A 19,888-nucleotide genomic window follows, 5' to 3' on the forward strand; every position below is an offset into this window, starting at 1 on the left:
TATATATATATATATATATATATATATATAACAGGGCTGAAAAGTCACCACTTGTGGCTGAACACCCAATTTAAATCTTAATAATTTAATTTTAACTCATATTCCAATAAATAGTTATTTAAAAAAAAAAGAATGGTTTGTTCGCATTCGTTCGAAAGCATGTGTTCGTCGTATGGTCGATACGGACGTAAGCAAACATGATGATACAAAATCAGTGAAAAAAACAAGTCAAATAACAAATGATATCAAAGATTTTTATTTACAACTCAAATCTGTACCAGAACTGATAGTTTAAAGTTGGATGGGCGTTGTTTTTATGCATGTACGATGTTTAAAAGTGTGATTGATTCGAACGTAAACGGGAATACGAATTTGCTATACTTTCGAACGTATCGCATACGGCCGTAAACAAGAATATTCGAACGATTATGTTGCCAAAAACGAACCGTACTAAAATCGGTCCGAGGCAAAATGTCATGAAAAGGATACTGTACACAGTCTTTTTGGTACTTAGAAACAATTGTATGTAAAAGTATAAAAAAATCGTGTTTCACGTTGCTCCCAAACATTTCTTTGCCAGACAGCGCTCAAAACTCCTACTGCTGGAATAGGGGGAAAAGTCACTTACACAAAAATTTCGATATCTCCGTTGAAAATGAACGGATTTGAACAATCTATGGTTTGTTGGATAGCTATTACCGTGCGGAATCTAAGTTCGGAAACATATTCTGTGAAGAATGAAGAGCTAGGAAAGTGGCTTCTTCAGCGAAGTTGCTCAAAATAAAAGTTCCTACAACCTTACTACCAAACGCAACAGCTTTTGAATTCAATTAAGAAAGTTGCATTCCAGATTTCAATCCAAACATGGACCGCTCTAATGACTTACATGTTGCATTAATAGATGCGTCAGTTGATTGCTTACAAAAAAACTACAACTACAAAAAAATTAATAGCGAAAGTTTTTTTTGTCTCGCTATTCTCCCGTTCAGGACCACTGTGGAATGGCATGCAACACTTGGGGTTTGGGATTTGACAGGATACGGATTTCTGTGCAGGCATCAGCCACCTAGGACTAAATTGATTTCGGAATGATAAAATAATAATCAAAATTTCAATCACTTTATTAGAATTACAAGGATTTTATTACAAAAAATATTTTCATCTAAAATCAACGCTGCTCGGTTTAGTGTCGCACTAGAAATTAAATTATCTTATCTAAACGTTTCACTGCTTCTAGTTTAATCGAGCTTTTTATAAGTACATTCTAGTCTTAGTAGAGCATCGTAATAACATTCAACTTTTTTTTTCACTAAAACATCATTTCGAGTCGGCTCGAATCGAGGTGCTTCTGTCAATATTGTGCATATTTTGTAATTCAACAATAATTATCACATTTACATTTTTCTTTCATTCGTACTTTTCTATGTGTTATTTCACTTCTAGGTAGTAATAAGTAAAAAAAAAACTCTATTTTTACACGCCCCGTGGCATCAATCTGGACATTCCAATGGGACAGTCTTCACGTGAGCGCAGTAGGAATGCTGTATATTTTGATTTGTCGTCGTAATTGACTGGCTTGTCCAGCACAGAAGCTCAGGAATGTCGAACAGTATTTTACACAGTATATTTACGTTTCGAGGTGCTTTTCTCACTTCAGACTGTTCATCGATTTTTTTACACCGTACTTGAGATCTACTTTCGGAACGATGAGTGTAGCATTACGATCTCTTCTTCACTGTCATCCTCGGTGTCACTAATCGGATCTCGGTCGTCATCGTAGTACGGCTGGAGCTCTGAAATTTTTAGGATGTTAGATTGTAAATCTCATTGGCAGTCAGAATCAAATGCATTACTTTTAGTTGGTGCTCGATACAGCTCGGTTTCTCCTTCTTCATCATCGTCGAAAAGTCGTTGAGTTTGTTCTCCCTTTTGTGGTAACATTGAAAAGTTGTAGTAGTACCGAGAGTTTCGTCGGCGGGCCTGAATGTACTGGAAACACATCACGCCACACGCTATTATGGCAACCGAGGCGCACCCTGCTAGGATTACGAAGAGCAACCTCGGGATGCCCAGCACTCGTTCGTCTCGCTTCAGGTGGAATATCACTCCCTGCAGATCGCCCCCCTGGCCAATGTGAAGTGATCTGAAAAATAGTTCAACAATGAAGCGGAGGGATGGCGTGGGATCGAAATCTTACCGTTCGTCCGGTGAGTAACCTGAAGCTTGCACGTGTAGAACCAAATCTTTCTGCAGGATCCCATTCAACTGGAACTTGCCGATGGAATCAGTGAATGTAGTCAGATTGATTACCTTGTTTTGTATGTACACTTTGGAATTGGGAAGTGGATGGTTGAACTCGTCCAAAATAAGACCTGTTGAGAAGTTGGGTGTTGAATATGATTGAAATCGACCGGGAAAAAATGAATGCAAACCTGAGATTCGGCCCTGTATCTCTACACCGCCATCCATCGGGAACACTCTTATTTTCTCCGACGGTTCCAACACAGCAAAACTACCGTGGCGCTGTGGAGGTGATGTTGGGAACAAAGGTTTCACAACTGCTATGCCATCGCTCAATCTGCTCGTTTCTTGCAAAATAATATCTCCCATGTCGAGAATTTGGTTCTGATTCAGAGTGATCGATTGGATGCGCGATGTGTAATTCAGGCAACTGAACTCAATCTCCATCGATCCTGACGGAAGCACCACTCGGAAGTGAGCTAAATTGGGTGTGACTTTGTATATCAGATTGTTGCCTCGCACCTTCAGAATAGCTTGACGAATCGGATTTCCTCGAATATCTCTCACGTAGCCTTTGATTCCGGTGTCGATCAGTCGTAGGAAGTTTGTCATATGCTCTAACTTCTGGCGCCAAACGGAGGCAATTGCATCTTGCGGAGGCATTTTACAACAGCCCAACTGAAGCGTAAACAGCGGAATCTTGTACAAACTATGCAACTGATTGGTAAGCCGCTGAATTGCATCTTCCTGGTGGAGTCGAGCTGCACTCTTCGGACACTGCTCGTTGCTGGCCGCAGTATATTTGTGTCCTTTGATCCGCTCTGCGAATCTAGGATAAATTGCCACTTTGTCATCAGTGTTCGGATAGCTAGAACAGAAATGAAACAATGACTACAGTACTTGATAATACAGACTACAAAACTCACAACACTTCATTGCCGCCGGCTGCAAAGTTCAGAGCCAGGTCATATTCTTCTTCTTGGAACATCCGAAGCAGCATATCTTTCTGATGATCGGTTTCCGCACTCAGCAACTTATCGGCTAACTCATCCTTAACGATCGGATCGCAAATACTGGTGTTGGCGTGGAATTGATCCAACAGTTGCTCGGAATCAATTTTAATCGGAACGAAGTGTAGCACAACGTTCTTCAGTAGCTTTAGCAGGGCCGGTTCGGGAATTTTGTAACCCTCCAAAATGTGACGTGCCAAATTGATTACCATTTCGCGACCGATCACCGTGCTTTGGAACAGCGAAGACAGAATCAGGATATGTAGCTTCGTTTCTTCCGGGGATCCGATCTGGTGAGAGAAGAGATGAGACAGTGACGTTTAGATTAGAATAAACTTCAGTTTTTCGGTCGGTGGTCATTTGCACCTGGAACGTTTTCTGGCTACCTAAAGTTGCTTCGATTTCAACAGTCCTTTTGAAGGCTTCCTACATCTTTTAAGGCTATTCATCCGAGTCAATCAGTTTTTTTTTCAGCAAAGCAAAGCCTTGGCATTACATTCCTTTTGTGGAATTTTACCTTTCTATTTCAACAGACTTCGAAGCCGATTCTTAGCGTGCAGAATCATTGCATGGCTAGCACTACGATCCTACTTACACTATGAATCCTTCCAGGTCGGGGCTCGAACATATGGCAACTGCCTTGTAAGACCAGCGCCGTATGCAACTACTAATCCGGGTCAGTTTTTGTTTCAGGCTATCACTAAATCAGTCTTTTTTAAGACTTATTCAAACTAATAGTCTACTCCAAGACTAATTTAGGAAATAGGGCTTTCTCAGAGAAGTAACAAGCATAAGGTAAAAAATATAAGATCACGGAAGGACTCTCTACCCGTTAATCCCATTTCTTTTGACAAGTGCTGGCAACTAGGTTTTGCACGATGACGACACAAATGAACTGCCGATGAATCAAGTTCATCTTTGACAGTTGCCGTGTACTTGTTTTGTTTTGCGACTGCAAGTTAAAAATTGAAAAAATGACGAAAAAGAGCCTGTTAAAAACGTATTCCACAGGGAAAATAACTAAAAAGATTGCCCTGTATGTGTTTCCAGCATCAAGGAGCGATTTATGTATGAATCTGTTGAGTGTGAGGCGTCTTACAATTTTTACATTCGAACGATGAACTTCTGATGAACTTTTAATCTGTAAACAAGTACACGTCGACTGTCAAAAAAAGTTCATTCTGTTCATTTTTGTGAGGTTATGTCATGTTCGTGCAAAACCTAACTGCTGAAATTTTTTTGAGTTCTGTGTACATGGAAACACTCGCGTTGCCTACTATCCAGGCAGCGTATGAGTGTCGTGCGTATTGGACGATGAATGAAACGAAAGAATAATCGTCATCAGCAGTTTTTTCAATTTTCCACCTCTATTGCCTTATTACTAATTTTCGTTAGTTGTCAACAGTACGTACCATAAACATTTCAACCTTCTAATGCAAACATTCTATTGACAGATAAATCTGACACGTGATCTTCTTCGTTTGGAAGCCACCCGCATAGGCTTGGCTGTCATACGGCTGGCTAACGGCTGTCAGCGAGTAAAATGTGGCTGCATGGAGAACCCTTGGATCATAAAATTGCGATATCGAGTTTTTGATTTTTGCAATAGTTGATTCAACTAATTTCTTTTTAATTCAACCAATATGGTTTTTGATTTGCATATATTCAAGTAGTTGAAAAATATGTTGTTTTGAATGCTGTCAAATGCCGGACACAGTTGAAAGCAAAACAATAATCGCAATGCAAAATTAACAACTTTTTTAGTTGAAATCTGTTCGCGTTGCTTCAAAATGTCAATTAAAATAACATCGATGGTTAAAGCGTTTGGTGAAATTGTGTTCATTCGATTTGAGAAATATATAATAACAAGTGTTTATCTAACAGCGGTGTTGTGATAAAGTTAACCTTGTTTAAGACGAAAAAGATTTGATGACAAATTAGAAAATGTTAATGAATGATCATCTCGTAATCTTTCAGGTATGCGCAAAAATTTTATGCTTCTAATTCGATCATTGATTTACTTCCAGCAGACTGTTTTACTTCCAGCTGTTTGATACCGATGATGATGTTCATGCATTAGAAATAAAACGCTTTTTGACTTGAATTTAATTTATAAAAGTAACAGGAGCGAAGGGTTTCAAACACACAGAACGCGCTGCGATTGAATGGCGCGTTTGAATTGCCGTCGCAAAATTCTAATTCCCAGCGGTTGATGCACCCAAGCTCATATAAATTGACTAAAATTATCAGTGCATAAGTTTAGTACAACCGTTTGAAGGCATCACCTTTCAATACTCATTTTAGGTAAATTTAATAATTTCGCTAATTTACTCGCCCCTCCGGGCACTTTTGCTGATTAAAAACGTTTTTCTACATCAATCATTTCCGATCGAATCAGAAGTATTTTTTAAGAATTTAGATCTTTACTGATCTCGACTTGACATGATCATACAAAAATCCAAATCACTTAGAGATCAGATCAGTTCTGATTTCGTAATGATAATTTTTTCCTTGGTTAAGATCACTTGAAATCAGCAGTGATCGGTGGTTTTCCCAGCCTTAATGATATTACATGTCAATATAAAATACTGTTTATATTTTAACGATATTTATTTCATGAATCTCAACATACCGAACTTATTTCAAATAGATCATGACGTGTATCAGTAAGTATATTTTGATTATTTTCGCAAATCAATAACATTGTTCGAGTTGATTCAAATATTTGCAATGTCTAAAACTAATAAAACCGATTTATTTTCCAACTAACAGAATTTTGTTTCAATAACAACACCAGTTATTTCAACTAAAATATTTGTTGAAATTGAAAGGTATGTGTCCTCACTAATTGACAGCATCGTTTTTTAAACAGTTAAATTAGTTGTTTCAACCATTGTTTCTGCTAATCGAAAAACAAAAATGACAGTTTAGTTAAAACAACAATCGATTAGTTGTACCAAATTTTAACCAATCGAATTCAGAAAATCAACTAATTTTCTGGTTGAAATAGGATCGCGGGTGGTTCCATGTGGCAGCCATTCTGGTGTCCGGCTGCCTCAGCGCTACCAAACATACATCTCAAATGAGACAAACGTATCCACCAGGATTTCTGAGGTAGATGTGGCTGCCAGCCGTTTGTCATACTGATCGAAATCTTTGACATTTTCAGCGAAAGTGAAAAGATGAAAACGCTCGGCGTTCACTCTGACAGGCTTGCTTTGATCAAATACAACGGGCTCCAGTCTTGTTGAAACTGCTTGCAAATTGTTTTGATGTTTTTCGCGTGTATTACAATATATCCATATTTAAATTGTCATAGACTCTTAGTGGAAAGTGTGTTTATTCAGAGTTTGCGCGCATTTGATTCCGTGCGTAATAATGTTTTTGCGTGGAACAGTGATGTGAGTTTCGGATGCTGCACTCTAATTGTTTATGTCAAACGAATTTCGTTGTATTTTCCAACCTATATTTCAACTGGTTGTAGTTTTTTCAGCTGAAGTCTACCTTATGATCAAAAAAGAACCGGAATTTTCATTTTAAAATTTCCGCGCTTGTCCAATCGGTAAACTTTTATCCTCTCAACGTTGGCAACACTTTTATACACATTCTGTCAGATTTTGACGCATATCGTACGATTAGTTTTTGTTTGGCGTCTATACAAAGAAGTTGAAAAATCGTGTGGCGATTTTTATAATGGATGAAAATTTAGAACAACGTGCGTGCATCAAATTTTGTGTTGCAAATGGATTTAAGTGTTCCGAAACGTTGAAAATGTTAGAAAAGGCCTTTGGTGAATCGTGTCTAGGAAAAACACAGGCATTCGAGTGGTATAAAGCTTGGATCATGATGAGATCCCTGGCCGCCCAACAACATCTGTTACTGAAGAAAACATTGAATCGGCGAAGCAAATCGTGTTGCAAAATCGTTCTGTACCGATTAGAGAGATTGCTGTATTGTTGGGCATCTCTTATGGATCAGCCGAACACATTTTAACTGATGTTTTGGGTTTGAAACGCGTCGCTTCTCGGCTGGTGCCAAAAAAGCTGACACCACGATAATGCGCCGGCTCACACAGCGCTGGTTGTGTCGCAGTTTTTGGCCAACAACTCAACCAATATCATCAACCAAGCACCGTACTCTCCAGATATGGCCCCGTGTAACTTTTTCCCATTCCCCAGACTCAAATTGCCATTGCTAGGAACGCGTTTTGAGACCATAGAGACCATAAAAGAGAATTCGCTGCGTGAACTGAAGGCCATACCTTCGGCGGCCTATAAAACTTGTGCCACAGGAGGAGAGTACTTTGAAGGCGATAATAAAGAAATTTATTAAAATTTGAAATTTTGCGTTTTTTAATAAAATTCCGGTTCTTTTTTTATCATAAGGTATATCGAAAGGTAGGTTTATATTTATTCAAAACATAGTTTTGAATCAAAAAAATAAGATCCTTCACAGTTTGTGTAGAATACTCGCAGTAAGCGGTTGCTCTTCTCTGTGGCTTCTTGTTATTTCATGGTATGTTTCGCTCGGGCTACGCCGTTCGAAGTAGTATCTGTATTCGGTTGTTACTTTCCGAGTGCTCAAAGTTTTCGCAGCGAGAGAGTCGATTTCGCTGAGTCGAATGAAGAAAACAGCGATTTTGAAGAAAAATAATCTGAAAAATAAGTTTATGTTTCGTTTATGTCTTTTTCCATAAATACAACACGAGAAGTCGCTATCGTATTTATACCTGCCAATATAGAAACGACAACCGCAACGGTAAAATTCTTTTCGGTAGTAGTGTGCCATTTAGTGGCTAGTAGTCATTACAGTGTAAACGTTTTTTCGGTTACAGTGCGCTATATAGCTGCAGATTGCAGAAACCAATTCAATCATTCATGTTGGTTGAAAACAACATTTAATTTTTCTAATACAACTAAAAAATTAGTTGAATTGAAATGGAGTGTGCCTCAGATAAGAAATGAGCGCACGTTTAATTGGTGAATAAAACTAAAAAATAGCCATTCCAACTAATATTTTATCATTATTAAGGTAATGAGAATTAAAAAATTTAAGTTGGCAAAAGTAAGCGACTAAAATCAGAAAACCAATTAAAATCAGAAAACCAACTAAATTTTTCGCCAAAATGCTGATTTCGGTCTTTCCGTGCAGCAATTCACGAAGAGCAAATAAGGACGAAACAGTTGTGACTTTTGTACACTTTCGATTCGATCGTTGATAACATTGCAACAAAAAGCCAAACTGTAACTTCGTATTCCAGAATACTGCGTACCACTGCAATGTAAAAATTTTAGAGAAAATACATATCTTTAAAGTCTCTCGTGTTGCGTTTGATGAGCACCAAAAACTGCATAGGCTTTCGCAGCAGCTAAAAAACAATATGCATGTCGTTTCGGTTACACATGTATAAGACTCAAGATGGATTCGCGATTTCTCATGTATCATTTGAATGGGACCCCTCGATCAATTCGGTTCAATGTCAACTTCAGTTTAATCATCATTTGAAGCGAAACAACCAGTGTCTGATTGCTACATGCGACGTAACTAAGACAGTGATTATTTATGTTTGGAAAAATATCAAGTTACAGTATGAACGATATTGAGCAATTTTGCAGCAAAGGCAGTATTTCTAAAAATAAGAAAGTAAAAATTACTCAGAATTGTGGCTTAGAATTTATTTAGTTTGTTTTTGTCTTATCCCACGAAGCATTAGTGTCAATGGAAGCCACAAATAATTTTGTGCTGAATGTATACATATGTTTACTTCCTTTCTAACTTATATTGTTTCCATAGCATTTTTTCCGAACTTGTCGACGCTTATTTACGAAGGGTCAATCAAATTACAGTAAAACTGAGCCTACTGGTTTACAATTACTGACCCAACATTTTTCAACATATCGTAAGGACATTGTAATCTTGAGTTTATCTTTGCTCTCATTGTCCATTTGTAGAGTACCACAATCTACAAGCCTTGTGATGATGTGAGATATTTTTAGAATTCACTGCAAAGATCATTTATGAATAGCATGAAAATGAGTGTTCGGAGGTGGCTCCCTTGTTTCGACATGTGAAGCACAGAAAAATTCTACTTAATGTTCCTCAAAACTACTCCAATTTGTATGTCATATTAGTTGATTGCCATGCAAACTTACGTCGGCGGTTACCGATTTCAGGTTCCGGAAGTAGCGGTCGAAAACTGCAAAATGAAACTCACATCGATTTCCTAGGATGTTCGCAACGCGGTGATGGATATCTGTTCTAAAATAACAGACTGTCGTATAATTTAAAACTGTCAAAAATAAAACTCGAGCTTGATGATCTCAACGCGAAGATTTAAAATTTGTTCTATATATTTCTGTAAATGTATTGGTGTTGTGTCTATTCACTATGATGTTTCTAATCAGAAACAAACAAACTAAATTAATGATTTCGATTTCGATGTGCTTATTACCCGGCGCACTGTCGATTTTTTCGATATTCAATCGCTCCAATAATTCACACTAATACTTTATATCGATAGTTTTATTTTCGTTTTTCGAGGTATGAAATATATCAACTAAAAGTAAACCATGACAATCCCAGACAACCGACGTCCTGACCTTTTCGTCCTATTGAGCTTTCATAGGCCGCTTCGGAACACTCGTGCCGGCTTCAGTACATTGTAGGATAATCATTCTTTTCTCTGGCGTATAGTAATGGATCCAGCTTTCATCAACAGTTTGCTAACTAATACCAAAAGTCCAACCGAATCTTCATCAGCATAGCCAAACATGCTTCCGAAGTACACTCGCTTTCGTTTTTGTAACCACGGCACAGTAAGAAGGTATCCGATTTCGGGAGGGGTAATTTTCTTAGATCACAAGAAAAGATTCTGCAAAATTCACCCATTCAGCCAATCATTTTCAAACTTTCTGAGAATCAAAGATATCAATTAGCTTTTTCCATGTTCGTTTTATTGAATTTAAAAACCATATCCAAATTCGCGAATCTTCTTCTTAATACTACTCACAAAGTCTTGTACAACGTTTGGATGAACAATTTTTATTGCCTCGAAATCTATATCCGCACCTGCTTCATGATGGCCCAGTATTTCTCAATTGGCCGTAGTCCCTGAGCGTTCGGGGAATTGAAATCCTTCGGCATGAAGTTGACCTCATCAGCCTTGTATTACTCTTTAACATCTATCGAGTAATGGTACGAGGTTAAATCCATCCAGAGAGGGTAGAATCATTGTGTGACCTTGCAAGTAGATGCTTTTGGATGCATTACCTCAAGCATATCTGCCCGTTGTTCGTGCCGGTTGTCTCAAACGGGAGTGCTCCGCTTTCCACATGAGCAAATTGATTGTTAAATCGTGTATTTTTTGGCAAACTTTGACATCTTCTGCTTTCTAACATCTTCGAGGACATCAAACTTATTGTTGGCGAGATTTATTATAGGGACGCTGAGTCACTAAAACCGGCAACCATGCCAGTCAAGATAAAAATGTTTTTTGATACCACTGTTCAGTTTCCTTTTTGCACCTAAGATAGAAATACAACACGCGTTACTTTGATTAACTGATTTTCACGTTTCTTTACGCGGTATAAGTTCCCTGCAACTTTGTTCTCTGCTGTAGCCACGAATATTCCAACAGGTTAGTGGTCCCAGTGCAGGAATCGTGAAATCGGCGATTAACGTGCGGATTCAGTCCAACAGTTAGCGGTTCGAAAATCTCGGTGGTGTACAGTTCGCGATCGTGAGCAAGATGGCGGAGGCCGGAAAATTTTCGGTAGTCAAGCTCGGGAACGATAATTATGGAGTATGGAAATTTCAGATGGAAATGTTTCTGACCAGAGAGGAACTATGGCACGTGATTGAAGATGAGAAACCAGAACCGGTCACAAACGCATGGCAGAAGGCGGACAATAAAGCACGGGCAACAATCGCTTTGTGCATCGATCAAAGTCAGTACGTTCTCATCAAAGAAAGTAACTCTGCGAGAGCTGTTTGGGATACATTGAAGACTTACCACGAAAAGTCGACGGCAACATCACAGCTATCTTTGTTGATTCGTCTGTGCGACGCAAAATTGGATGGATCCGGAGATGTGGAAAAGCATTTACTTGACATGGATTCACTGTTCGAACGCGTGGAAGGTGCTGGCCTCGAGCTGGCCGAGAAATTGAAAATTGCGATGGTTTTGCGCAGTATGCCCGAATCATACCATTTCCTCGCTTCTGCTTTGGAAGCACGGCCGGATGCAGACGTTACTATGGAATTAATCCGATCGAAACTTATGCAGGAATACCACAAGCGGAAGGAGCGGGGCGGTGTGATGAAAAACGAACGAGTTTTGAAGGTACAAAAGATAAAAAAGGAAAAAGAGTGTTTCTTTTGTCACAAGCCAGGACACTTCAAGAAGGATTGCAGGAAATGGCTGGGAATAAAAAAAGATAGTGATGGCGAGGGATCCGGAAGCAAGCCCGGAAATAGCGGTCAGACACAAACAAAGGCGAAACAAGCAACGGGTGAAAGTTCGGTCTGTTTCTCAGCGAATGAGAAAAGTGAACTCGTGTGCGCGGCGGTAAAAACGAATCACTATTGGACAATCGACAGCGGTGCGTCATGCCATATGAGCAACGATGAAAGTTTTTTTGATGAAATCGACATGTCAGCGACCACGTCGGTGCTGATGGCTAACGGGAACAGTGCGAAATCGTGCGGGTACGGTAACGGTACTGTGACGGGTATGAATCGCGCGGGTGAGTCGGTTAATATCAAACTTGAAAACGTTCTCTATGTGTCGGACTTGGAAAGCGGTTTGATCTCAGTAAGCAAAATCGCTGATAAGGGTTTTAGTGTTCTGTTTAAACGCAATTGCGTGCAGATTATAAATGAATCGAATGAAGTGGTGGCGCTAGGAGATCGCTGTGGCGGATTATACGTGCTCAAAGAACCCGAGCGTGTGTTAATAGCAAACAGTCGATGTCACACCCTCAATTGCCAGCACACATGGCATAGAAGATTCGGACATCGTGACCCCGCGGTGTTCGAGCGCATCCAGAAGGACAAGTTGGCAACTGGGATGAAACTTGTCGATTGTGGAACGAAAATACCGTGTGAACATTGTATGGCAGGAAAGTCGTCTCGTTTACCGTATCCTCAGCAGTCAAAGAGCAGAGCAGCTCAGCCATTGGATTTAGTGCACACAGACTTGTGCGGACCAATGAGTAATGTCACACCAGGAGGAAAGAAATATTTCATGACTATTATCGACGATTACAGCCGGTATGTAGTGATGTATCTGCTGAGAGATAAAGGTGAAGCAAAAAATTGTGTAATGGACTATGTACGGCTTGTGGAGAACCAGTTCGGAAGAAAATCGAAGGCTATTCGTTCCGATCGTGGCGGAGAATTCGTGAACGAAACGCTAAAGAAATTCTACAGAAACGAAGGGATCCAGATGCAGCTGACAGCGGGGAATGCGCCTCAGCAAAATGGGGTGGCAGAGCGACGCAACCGTTATTTGCAGGAGATGGCCGTTTGCATGCTCCTCGATGCAGGTTTAGAGAAAATCTATTGGGGAGAGGCAATTGCGGCAGCTGCGTACGTCCAGAATCGACTACCATCCCGAGTAGTAGAAAAAACTCCTTACGAGTTATGGAGCGGTGAGAAACCTGATTTGTCTCATCTGAGAGTTTTCGGTTGTGAGGCTTACGTTCACATTCCCGACGTGAAGCGTGGTAAACTAGACAGCAAAGCGGGAAGGTTGATTTTCGTTGGTTATAGCTGTGGATCTAAAGCTTACCGTTTCCTGAACAAACAGACCAATAAGGTGGTTATCAGTAGAGATGCCAAGTTCCTGGAACTCGGATCTGATATACAGGAGGAGACCAAGGATCGTTTGCCAAGTGATCAATCGGTTGAAATGGACGTAGAGATTCAGTGCTCATCTGATACAGGTACTATCGTGGATGAACCAGACTTCTATGGTTTTTCGGAAAGTGACAGCGAGTATCATGATCTCGAAGAAGCAGATGAGTTTTCACAGCGGAGATCGCATCGATCTAATGCTGGTGTGCTACCTACTAGACTAGAAAACTATGTAGTTGGTATAGCAAGAAGTGAATCGCAAGAACCAAGAACCTACAAGGAAGCAATTGAATGTTCAGATAGGAAGGAATGGGTGAAGGCAATGGACGATGAATACCAGGCTCTGTTGTCTAATGATACCTGGTCGCTCGTTCGTTTGCCCAAAGAAAGTCACGCCATCGGATCGAAATGGGTATATAAGTTGAAGAAGGACTCGTCTGGGCAAGTAGTACGTCATAAAGCCAGACTTGTTGCTCAAGGTTATGCTCAGCGTTTTGGCGAAGATTTCAATGAAGTGTTTGCGCCAGTCGCTATGCAACAGACTTTTCGAGTGCTGTTGGCAGTAGCTAGTCATCGTAAACTGAAGGTGCATCATATCGATGTAAAGAACGCCTACTTGAACGGGAATTTGGAAGAAGATATTTTCATGCGACAACCTCCAGGATATGCTGTGAAAGGAAAGGAGGAGTATGTTTGCAAATTGAATCGTAGCCTGTATGGATTGAAACAGGCGGCAAGAGTTTGGAATATGTCACTGAAAGGAATGTTGCTGAAGTTGGGTTTTAAGCAATCACAATCAGATGTTTGCTTATTTTCGATACAATTGGAAGATGGTGAATGGCTCTACCTACTCGTTTACGTGGACGACATGATCGTGGCTTGTAAGGATCAACGGCACATTGATTATCTTGTACGAAAGCTGAACGAAAATGTTGAGATTATGTCGCTAGGTGAAGTTCGACATTTCCTGGGCATGCGAGTGAGGAATGATGACGACGGAGTGTTTCATCTCAGTCAACAATCTTTCATAAGGGAGATTGCGCAACGTTTTGGTCTTGAAGAAGCTAAAGGAAGCGGATATCCTCTGGGCACGGGTTATTTGAAACAGCAGGATAGTGTACCTTTACCGGATAACATCCAGTATCACAGTTTAGTTGGGGCGCTTCTATACGTTGCGATTAACACTCGACCGGATATAGCAGCGGCAGTATCAATTTTGAGTAGAAAAACGAAGAATCCAACGCAGCGAGATTTGGTGGAACTGAAAAGAACCGTGCGATACTTGCTTAGTACTCAGAACTACGAATTGAAGCTGGGAGGAGATAGAACGAAGCAGATGGAGCTTGTTGGTTACAGCGATGCTGACTGGGCAGGCGATACGGACAGAAAATCCACCAGTGGCTACATATTCCAACTCGGAAATGGAACTGTAAGTTGGGCTAGCAGGAAGCAGAATTGTGTGACTACTTCGACTATGGAGGCCGAATACGTCGCTCTTTCAGAGGCAGCTAATGAAGCAGTATGGTTGCGTAGGCTTCTTGTGGATTTGGGACATACACAACAGAAGCCAACGCCGGTGTTCGAAGACAATCGCAGCTGCATCGATTTTGTTTCACTGGAAAAGCAGAACAGACGGAGTAAGCACATCGACGTCAAGTACTACCAGGCGAAAGATTTATGCGCGAGAGGAGAAATCTGTCTGCGATTTTGCTCAAGTGATGTAATGGTTGCTGACGTGTTTACGAAACCTCTGGGACCAATGAAGATGAAGCAGTTTGCTACATGTTTGGGATTGATGGAGAAATGAAATTGATTATTTTAGTGAAACAGCGAGGAGGAGTGTTGGCGAGATTTATTATAGGGACGCTGAGTCACTAAAACCGGCAACCATGCCAGTCAAGATAAAAATGTTTTTTGATACCACTGTTCAGTTTCCTTTTTGCACCTAAGATAGAAATACAACACGCGTTACTTTGATTAACTGATTTTCACGTTTCTTTACGCGATATAAGTTCCCTGCAACTTTGTTCTCTGCTGTAGCCACGAATATTCCAACACTTATAAAGAGCAGTGGATTACAGGAGTCCCGGAAGTTACCAGAAGTCCACTTCCACGTACGTCTCGTCATCCATATTGAGACAATGCGGTTTTGTCTTTATCTGTGTTTGGAGCTTCCGTGTACGTGACGAAAGTTTTATTCAAATGCAGTTTTTTCGCCACACCTTCTATAGAATTGTTTGGATCTCCTCTTGAGAGCTTAAACTATTCGCTTGTGATCGTTTTCACTATACGGAAATTCATTTTGTCTATATTTTTCCTTCCGATCAACAACTGAATGTCCGTTGTCGCGATTTAAAACACGAGACACCGTAAATTGTGTAACTGACAGCTTCCTGTCGGTGAGACCGGTCTGGAATCGAGTGCAAAATAAAATTACGCCATTGCTGTTCTTCCGACTCCATCTGCGCAACGATTCACAATTTAAACATTACACATTGAACTAGTTTTACCAGAAATTTGAATGGAAAATTCCCAATTGATGGAAAGTTACTACCATTCGAAGGTGATACAATTTAATTCCGTACCCTACTAAATAGTAAGTTAGCTTACAAGTACCTTCCCCTTATTTCACATGACAAGTAGGTCAACAATTTGCACTACAGCAATTTGGCGGAAGCAAATAATCTCCTAGTGGTAATAACCAAATTGTGAGTGAAAAGCTAACATAAATTTTAAAATTTTCACTTAATTCATACTGCAATAAATAAAATATTCAAAAAAAAACGACAGATACAGAAGAAAATGAAATACTTACATTGTCAGTTATTTTGACTGAAGGATAAACCATAGATATCTCGTTGTCACCAAACTCGAGGGAAGCAGTCTTGTACTGTTTGTTCTCGAATTCACTCATAATCGTTTTAATTTCGATATCACTATGGTACCGAGTGTTCACCACATTCTCCAAGATACGATAATCGTAAGCCGATGACCAGTGCTGCGGATCGTCTCTCATTAGCAGAAAGTCGACCTGCACCGGTCCGGTCGCCTCCGGTGGTATTTGCACTTGCATGGTTTGAGGTTCATAACTGAGAGAAATTAGGTAAGATTTATTAACGAAAAAAGCTTTCGGTTCCATCGCTTACCCGGCAGCTTCGGCCGTCACGTTGTACAAACCGGGAAGCAAGATCTTGTAGTAATCACCGTCAGCAGTGGTAAATGTGACATGTTGAATTTGGTTCACCTGAACCGAAGCGTGCGGGATTGCGTGACCGATCGTGCTTTTCACCGTGCCGGATATTCCGTGCTGGGCCTGTTCAACGTATTTCAGCAACGCTTCTCGGTTCTGCAACCAGTACTGCGGTAGGTCTTCCTTCCTGGGAAACTTTTCACAGCCCACCTCTAATGTCAATTCGTACGCCCCACCAACGATGTAGGACCAATCCTGCATTCCTCCCGTTACCGAGTACCATGCGGCTCCGTTGGTGATACCGTCAGGGAAATTTTCCCGCACAAATTTGGTGCATGGTTTGCCTAAGTGCATCGTCGTGTGTGCCTAGAAGAAAAGAAAAACCGGTATTACTTTCCATCCATCGATTCCAAGTGCAAGATTTTTATACTCACATCCGCGTAGGTATGCGCCAAATATTGGAACATTTCGTTCTCTTCGGTTGGATTTGTAACCGTCCTCGGGTTGCTGTAATCGTTGGAGTAAGCAAAATCTTTCGGTGAATCGTCGAACGGGTAATTGGCCACCAGCGCACCACCGTGTAGATTGGCCGAAAGAACGAACGGAATAGACTGCGACCAATTCATAACGGCTTGTGTTTCCGGTTCCTGTTTAATATTGTACCGATTCCGACCGAACTGATCCGGGAAGTTACGGTTCAGATCAACCCCATTGGCATTAGCTCTTCCTTTCAGATTTTCCTTATCGTCGATCTCGGAGATTTCATATCCATCCGGATTCATGCTGAACAGCAGATGAAGACGAGTATTGTTGACAAGTTTAGTGACTCGCTCGGTTTGGTTATAATTTTCACACAGGTACTTGGCAAATAGAAGCAGTAGTTCACGTCCTACGACTTCGTTGCCATGCATGTTGGCTATGTACTTCACTTCCGGTTTACCAGGAATGTGCAGCCCTGGATGCCGGGTGATTTCCATTACCCAGAGGTCACGCTGCTGGACACTTTTGCCGATGGAATACAGTCTGGTGATGGATGGGTAGTTTTCCGCTAACTCGTGAATTATGCTGGAAAATTGAGTTGGGTTATTAATCGGTTTATTGGGAGAAAAATTGTCTGTAAAGATGTAATTGTAGATACTATGAAATTAGTCATTTCATCATTTAAAATTTCAGGTATATCATGATGGACATAACACCCGACCCTGTCAGCTTGGAGCAAAATCAATCTTCAGCTCAGCAACGCCATCGCACGGCATCACATTCAACATATCATGTCAATTGCATGGGTGCGCAGTGCTGCTATTTTGACGCGCACGAATTTGACATTTCTCTTTCCTACTTCTATGTACGAGATTTGATGCGGACTCGCCTGAGGGCGCCATGCTCGCGAAAAAAGTATTTTGCCAACGATTTGTTCGGGAAAAGTGAGAGCTGGATATTTTGTTAATATGATGCCTTTGATAACACGCAGCCTATGTGCGTTGGATTTCGAACACCGCAGCATGAAAGATGCATAAATCTCAAAAATCAAAACAAGAAAAAATCTTTTCTTGAATTTTTCGAAACCTTTACTTAGATCACAAATCAGAGGTCAGTGGTTTTTATAAGCATTAAAAAGTTTGTTAAATGTGGATTAGCAGAAAAATATTTAGTACAGACAGTCTTGTGAAATTATCGTCAATAGAAGAAGCGATTGACGACAGTTCCATTTTAGAATAACTTTTCTTTAAGTTTGCACTAAGCAGTGCAATTTGAACAGCTCTGCGCTGACGGTTATGTGCCCTCAGCACAAACTGAGGTTAACCCCTAAATGACATTTTTGAATGTTTGACCAGTATTTCCGGTATTTTCGGAACTGGAACCAGAAACAAGTATAGCCGAAGAAGTATGATTTTGAGTGAAACATGTAAATACCTCTAGATCATGGTTGTTTTGACAGTTTGATAGTTATTTCTAGACACTGGAAAAAGTCTTACAAAACATAAGTTTCAGACCGCTAATAAAAAACTTGCAGGGTAATTAAGAACCACCTCAAAAAAAAATTTTTGCTTCGATGTGTGTGAATCAGGTTCGAAACTGACTCGATTTTCAGTTTAATTACGCTTGAACTCAGTTCGAAACTGGTTTTGGACGAACGGCTTTCCATCAGTTATGGTGAAAACTGGGTTGCGTTTGGCATCAGGCGAAAAACGTTATAAGTAATGTCAATGTAGTTTAATAGGGTGCATGTACTTATTTTAAGGTAAATGTACCTAGCTAAGTAAAACCTTGCAAACGAGGCGGTTAATATTTGTAGATATTTCTTCGCATATCTATCAATGACAAGCAGCCACATAACCGAAGCCTCGGCGAGTCGGTCTCCGATTCGCCATCGAAAGCAGCGGTCTCTAGCAAGCAATCCTGCAATTCACCGGTTTTCTCGGTCTACTCAAAGCTAGTTACTATGCTTTAGTTATGTTAGAATCCCTATTGCGAAGCAGCACTATTTTCTATCGAAACTTGGATTTCATTGCGAGAGCAGGGATGACCAATCAGAAGCGTTGTATACAAATCTGTAACCGCTTCGTTCTACCGGTTCATTTAAAGCTTGGTATGATTACCTTAGTTAGTTATCAACACTTTAGTTAGGTACATTCACCTTAGTTATGAATAACACACTCATCAAAGCAAACCGTATTCAGCATATTTTTTCATGCGCCCGAATAACGGAAAAGTACCAAAGTTTTAACAAATACAAATATTTGTATTTGATTTAATATACTGTCAAACGCAGTCCGTTTTTATTGCAGTATTTTGTATTGAAATTATTATACAACTTGTTATCATTTTATTTTCATAGCGCAATATATCCAAATAATTTTGCACCGGACAGTACCAGCCTAGATACCGTGCACTCAAAATAATAATCATGTTATAGTTACGTGAAAAGTTATGTGAATATTTTCCACCCTACTACCCTACGTAGATTTTAATGGACTGGCATTTAAAAGCTGTTTAATGCATAATCCATTCAAAGTTATGTGTTTCATAGGTAAAATGTAATGTACTCTTCATATCACATTTACCTATCATTTCATATCAAATTTAGGCACCAGAGAATTACAAGGATAAATTTTTTAAATATTACCATTTAATTCTGTTATAAGTTATAACAGAATTAAATGGTAATATTTAAAAAATTTATCCTTGTAAAATCATTCTGTTCAAACACTCAAACGAAAAGTTACCAGAGAATTACTATTTTATATATTGGTTGAAGTCAAAAGGGAAATATCTCAGATTTTTATATAACTCTATAAAATGGAAAGTAACATGAAAAATAAAACATTTATTTCAGAAAATTAGCACAGAATTTCAATGGCTGAAAATAAAAAGCAACTAATAACGTGAAAAGTATTATTTGTTTTTTTTTTCTTTCATGTTTTTGCTTGTCTTTCACAATTATGAATTGAATGGTAAAAATCAACTATTGCGAAGATCCGTTGATACTACAATGTTAATAACAGAGATAACATAGATACTTGTTTGTTTGTTAAATTGATATTTTTTTCTCGATAGACGGCAGCTCAGATCAACCAAAATAACATATTAA

The 19,888-nt window shown here is 39.8% G+C and overlaps 1 protein-coding gene across 1 annotated transcript in view; it reads right to left on the reverse strand.

Annotated features, from left to right (window-relative positions):
- Positions 1 to 1,103: 1,103 nt before the first annotated feature.
- The window catches only part of LOC131432425 (carboxypeptidase D), a 67,829-nt gene continuing 49,044 nt past the window's right edge, over positions 1,104 to 19,888 (reverse strand). Inside the window, exons 7-14 of the mRNA XM_058598673.1 lie at positions 16,731 to 17,361; positions 16,253 to 16,662; positions 15,922 to 16,195; positions 3,168 to 3,541; positions 2,433 to 3,109; positions 2,198 to 2,372; positions 1,854 to 2,143; positions 1,104 to 1,793 (exon numbers count right to left, since the gene is read on the reverse strand). Coding sequence (XP_058454656.1) covers positions 1,693 to 1,793; positions 1,854 to 2,143; positions 2,198 to 2,372; positions 2,433 to 3,109; positions 3,168 to 3,541; positions 15,922 to 16,195; positions 16,253 to 16,662; positions 16,731 to 17,361 — 2,932 coding nt within the window. The 3' untranslated portion in view covers positions 1,104 to 1,692. The remainder of the gene's footprint in view (positions 1,794 to 1,853; positions 2,144 to 2,197; positions 2,373 to 2,432; positions 3,110 to 3,167; positions 3,542 to 15,921; positions 16,196 to 16,252; positions 16,663 to 16,730; positions 17,362 to 19,888) is intronic.

The sequence above is a fragment of the Malaya genurostris genome, chromosome 2 (assembly GCF_030247185.1).
Source record: "Malaya genurostris strain Urasoe2022 chromosome 2, Malgen_1.1, whole genome shotgun sequence".
Classification (NCBI taxonomy): Eukaryota; Metazoa; Arthropoda; class Insecta; order Diptera; family Culicidae; genus Malaya; species Malaya genurostris.